The sequence below is a fragment of the Trachymyrmex septentrionalis genome, unplaced genomic scaffold (assembly GCF_001594115.1).
Source record: "Trachymyrmex septentrionalis isolate Tsep2-gDNA-1 unplaced genomic scaffold, Tsep1.0 scaffold134, whole genome shotgun sequence".
Taxonomy (NCBI): Eukaryota; Metazoa; Arthropoda; class Insecta; order Hymenoptera; family Formicidae; genus Trachymyrmex; species Trachymyrmex septentrionalis.
The window spans coordinates 713,882-719,682 of record NW_017304482.1 but is presented as its reverse complement, the minus strand read 5'-3'; the positions used below and the strand labels follow the sequence as shown (position 1 = coordinate 719,682).

General features: G+C 27.6%; 1 protein-coding gene across 1 annotated transcript in view; it reads right to left on the bottom strand.

Moving 5' to 3' along the window:
* Positions 1–5,801, bottom strand: part of LOC108757233 (E3 ubiquitin-protein ligase RBBP6) — a 29,879-nt gene that overhangs the window by 22,322 nt on the left and 1,756 nt on the right. Inside the window, 3 exon segments of the mRNA XM_018501682.1 lie at positions 2,677–3,051; positions 3,678–3,844; positions 5,629–5,801. The exon segment at positions 5,629–5,801 is cut by the window's right edge and continues 3 nt beyond it. Of these exon segments, the coding sequence (XP_018357184.1) occupies positions 2,677–3,051; positions 3,678–3,844; positions 5,629–5,801 (715 nt within the window).

The following is a 5,801-nucleotide window of genomic DNA, read 5'->3' as shown; positions in this document are numbered from 1 at the left end:
CTGAACTGGATGTTATACAACCACTCCCCTCGTTCGCTTCCCGGAGAACATTTTCCTCGTGCTAACTATACTGAAGAGATCCGTGAAGTAATCACCCCTTCCGTTCATCTCGTGCGATGAGATGTACAGATATCTCAATAATAAACAATAGGGTGTGCTTCCCAACTTATCAACACTGCTTCCACACTTTTACTAGATTTTTTAAAAATTTGTATTATTTTTTAAAACTTTTAACATTAAATATGTTTTTATTTTTAATATTTTATATAAAGATATGTATTATATACATTATATTGGAAATGAATAATTATGAATTGAGAATAATTATAAGTAATAATTTAGAAAATTATTGTTTAAAAAAATAATTTATTAAAGAGAACTAATTATAAACAATAAATAATAAGAAGGGGCTACAAGCCAGATTTTTATGTATTTCAAATTCTTGGAACATACGTTTCGACCTTATTATTAGGTCAATCTGTGTATACATGTTAGAGCACGTAAATTTAACAAAATTAATAAAATGATTAGATACAATTTCTATAGATTATAGTTACGCAAAGTGTTGGTAGTATTCCTTCATATTTATCTTCTGTCGCAATAATGCAATGCTTTCAGTCTTGTAATGTTCTTAGTTACATTTTTTCATTATATTGATCGCAATTAGTCCATAATGATGATAAAATTATTTAAACATGTTGAGTCATTCAATAAAAATGTATCAGCATACATTCTCAAATGCAAATATTTAACAAGAATATAAACCAGTAGTTGAAACAAATTAATAAGTCAAATTAATTCACACGAAGCAAATGCGATCAGAGTTAAAATTGAAACCAATTCAGCCAAAAATTACTTATATTGTATTATTTTATATAATAATAAGGTCGAAACTATATTCTAAGAATTTGAAATACATAAAAATCTGGTTGCTTCTTGTTATTTATTGAAAATATATAATTTATATTACATATATGTGTATACTGTAAATTTTTGGAATGGGCAATAAATATTGAACATATAAGATAATAGTATCCTGCTGAAATAAATCGCTGAAATCACTGAAAATCACTGAAAATCTCTATCAATTGATCCATATTTCATTATAAATTATACTGAAATATGTCTATTGATAAAAATTTCACCGATTTATTTCCACCAGAGAACATTAACATTTAAAAACAATGTTTAATCTATTATCTGTTTAATCTAAATTCTTACAAAAATGAATACATTAAAATAACGATATTAGGAAAATAAAGAATTAATAAAACTGTAGATAAATTTAATATAGAGAATGTTAAGAATCTTTATTTTAGACCGCATATGTGAGAAATACAATCAATACGAGAAATTTAAAATGCCTATTACGGTCGAAGTTGGATCTTTATTGCTTAAAATAATTCAATCTTGAATTACTAATATACACTATATATGTACTTGCATATACCATATTGTAGTCTTTTCAAACTGCGCGCCGAATTATTTTTCCGGACTATAAACGCAATTAAAACTATTCTAGTAATCGCGAACTAAATTGACAAGCAATTTTAATAATTTGATGCTACAATCAAGCAACATATTATAAAGATGTTATTATATTGAAAAACTGTTAATAAATTTATTACGAAAAATATTACCTCGGCTGGAACTTGAATCCGGATCTCTTGTATTCCATACGAGAGTCCTAAGCCATTAGACTACCGAGGCCTTAGGACTCGTACGGAATACAAGAGATCCGGGTTCAAGTCCCAGCCGAGGTAATATTTTTCGCAATAAATTTATTAACAGTTTTTCAATATATTAACATCTTTATATAAACTAGTTAGTAGAGTTTCAAGTTTGAATAGTTATTTCACATTTAATATCAAATTAATTATGTTAGCTAATGTAATTTTAAAATCTAATAATTTATTTTAGCATTATTTAAAAAACAGTATAATTATTTAGAATATCTTCCCCCCCTACCATAAATCTTAATAAAAATACAATACTTATTCGACGTGTTTCCACTCAAAACGAAAGAATCTGGCAAAAAAAAAAATGCGGCGATCGGCCTCATGAATCGAGTTATTAAGCATTAAAGTTGGAGACTTTAGAGATTAAACTATTTATCATCCAGATTTGATACAGCTCTATGTATACATTCTGCATTAATTATACAAATTCACTGCTTTAAAAACACAAATTCATTGTTTTATAAACACAAATTTACTGCTTTAAAAACACAAATTCTTTGCATTAGCAGAGAATCTCTAAAGTCTTCAACTTTAATACTTAATAACTCGATTCACGAAACCGACCGTCGTGTTTTTTTGCCAGATTTTTTCGTTTTGAGTGAAAACACATCGAATAAGTGTATTTTTATTAAGATTTAAGGTGGAGGAGAGGGGGGGGGGAGTATTCTAAATAATTACCAAAAAAAGTAACTAAAAAGTAACGAATCGTTACTTTTCAAGCAATAGTAACGGTAACGCGTTACTCTTTAAAATTGGTAACGAGTTACTTTTTTCAAAAATTAACGATAACAGTAACACGTTACTTTTTGAGGTAATGCGCACAATCCTGTATATGTGGTATAAACTATTATTGTATTATAGAGTGTGGATCTATTTATTATTATTTTAAATATACATACATCAAACCTGATAACATCAATTAATCAAAAGCACTTACTGGTTGATGGCTGTGAACCAGAGAGATTGGTTGACAAGTGTTGCGGAGATTCAAGATTAGTGGATAACAGTTCTACAGGTTCTTGCGATGGTGCATTAGAAGCAATAGGTGATTGAACAGTTTTAGCCTGAGAAGATACATGACTCGCAACTTGCTGTATTTCAATTTTCGACTGATCTATTGATATAGTGGTTTGTCCAGCATTTTGAGCAGGAGACCGATACGTTTGTCTTTTAGCGTAACCAGTTTCATTTTTAAAATTCATTACTGCATTACGTAAAAATCGATTTGGTATAAGAGTTTCCGGAGAGACATCTTTCTCATTACAATCTGGGCATTCATGTTCTTCGGATTCCAATAAAAGTGTACGAATACCTGTAATATACAGAAATTTGTGTCTGTGAGTGTGAGTGTGTGTACATCTTTATTATATTTACACATAGTTATACACATGAGCCGACTTTCAAAATGCATTTTGTCTAAGATTTCATTTTTTTAGTTAAGAGATAACGGAGTGTTTAGTGTCTAAAAGACTCATATTATAACTACTCTGAGATGTTCAAAATAAAAAAAGCATTTTTTCATCGTTAATTTATATGCTGAAAAAACGTAGACATTTTGAAGTGTTTTTTTTTTTTACCAGAGACAAACTAGATGAAAATTAGAAACAAACAAAATGCATTTGTTTAACCCTTTTAACAATTATTTAGCAATTTTGATTAATATTTCACATTATACTGATTGACATATTTTCTATAAAGTGCGTAGTTTTCATGTGTGCGTAGTTTCTTTCTTGTTTTTTGAAAATTACAAATTTTGGATGAAACACATTTTGAAAGTCTGCTCCTCATATATATATGTATATACTATATGTATATACATATATATATATGTGTGTGTGTGTGTGTGTGTGTGTGTGTGTGTGTAAATATGTGTAAATGTAATAAAGATGTAAAGATTTAAATAATTGATATCATAATTAATAAATTGGTGAGATTTACATTCATCACAAAAGGAATTTCCGCAACATGGAATCATTACTGCGTCCGTTAAAAGATCTTTGCAAATACTGCATAACAAATCCTCTGGTATCTCTGGCTTCTCTGCTACTGGTTCTGGATCTTGCGAAAATGGTGGTCGTTCCTTCTTACCTTCCTTATAAGCTTGACTAAAAATAGGAAAAAATCACAATTACATATATAATTATAAATAATTTATTAAAACCATAATGCAAATACACAACAACTAAGAACATTAAAACCTATAACGATCGAAGCTGGATCTTTAATGCTGTAAATAATTCAATGTGAATTATCAACAACAATAATAGATTAATTAATGTAATTAATCAACAACAACAATAATAATAATAATAATAGTGTATCAAACCTAAAATCGATAAAATATTTTTATGATATATATAAAAGAATGCACAAAATACTTCACACAATTAAAAACAAAGTATGAATGAAATAAATAAATTATTTGTATAAAATATTTTCATTTAATTTTATCTTTTAATCGAGTAGCCAGTTGCAATGTACTTAAAAAAAAAATTATATTAACAGTAATTTCGCACAAACAAAAAATAGTTCTGCGTTACGGATAAACTGCTCTATTTGCACACAATGTTTCAGAATTTTCTGAATTTTTGAGTTGCCTAATCTTCCTTGTCAGATCGTTTGGATGGGCTGTACAATATCAACAGCAAATTATGGTTACACGAGCGCCTCATACAATATGGCGGATATATCTCGGACAAATTTTTATAAAATCATTTAAAAAAATTTGTAATTAACTAATAAATATGTATAAGTGTCTTTAAAATTTAAAGGTTTTAAAAGTTATAGTTAAAAAAAAAATTCCTAAATTTTTCCTATTTCTTAGCACTTTAGACTAAGATCCCCTCGTGAACTATTTTGTACATATTTTGATCTTTTTATTTATATTTTTTTATTTTTTTTTTTTTACTTTACAATTAAACTTGTAAAACTTTCATTTTTTTGCTATTTTAACAACTAAATTGTTAAAATTTCTATTAAAGTAAAAACAAAGACACAATTATACATCAAAAATATAATAATCTTTCTGTAATTGCACTACTGCCAAAATATCTAAATAGAAATATAGAATAATTTTAAGTAATTCAATGAAAAGCTAATAAAAATTATCAATAAATTACCGTTTTACCATAATTTTTACTGTTAAGTAATTGAAATTTGACGTCTAATTTTACATCTCTACCGGTATTATATTAGAAAGATATTAATGTACTGAAAAACTGTACAATTAAGATCGCGAAGTGAAATGCAACTGATAGCCTTATTTCGCATGTTAAAAGATTCATTCAAGTATTTTTTTCAAGTCTATAGAATCATGTGAGATCAAGATTGTTTATATCGTCCAATATCCGAAATAATAGAATTAACCGTTTAAACAGTTATATCTCGAAAACTGTTAATTTTAGGAGATCGCGCCCATTGATACTTTTAATCAAAACATCTGGAACTACAATTTCCCGAAATATGAGAAGATTTGACCGGGAACCAAAATCTATAAGAAATGTGTTGGGTCCTTTATTTACAGTTTTTTCAGCACATTAATATCTTTCTAATATGATAAGATTAAGCATCAAATTATTAAAATTTTACTTGTCAATTAAATTTAATTTGTGATATTATTAGTAGTTTAATTGCATTTATAAATCTGGAAAACACCAATTCGGCATGTAGTTTGAATGACTACAAATATGATATATATGCATGTACATATGTATATAGTATATATATACTATATACATATATATAGTATATATATATATATAAATTTCACATTAAATGACTTAAAGCATTAAAGATCCAGCTTCAAGCATTATAGGTTTTAATATTCTTACTTGTTGATTATATATATGTATTATATCTATAATTTAGTAATGCATATTGTATTGCTTACTGATCAATAGCAGGAACAGCATAATGTCCTGTAGGTGTCATCATAGCACCAGGTACCAAAGGTCCTTCAACTGGTACCATAAAACTTCTGGGAATACCTGTGCTCTTCTTAATTTCAATTGGCTCTTGATTTGTGCCTAGTGGACAGTTTTTGATCCAATGTCCAGGTTGGTG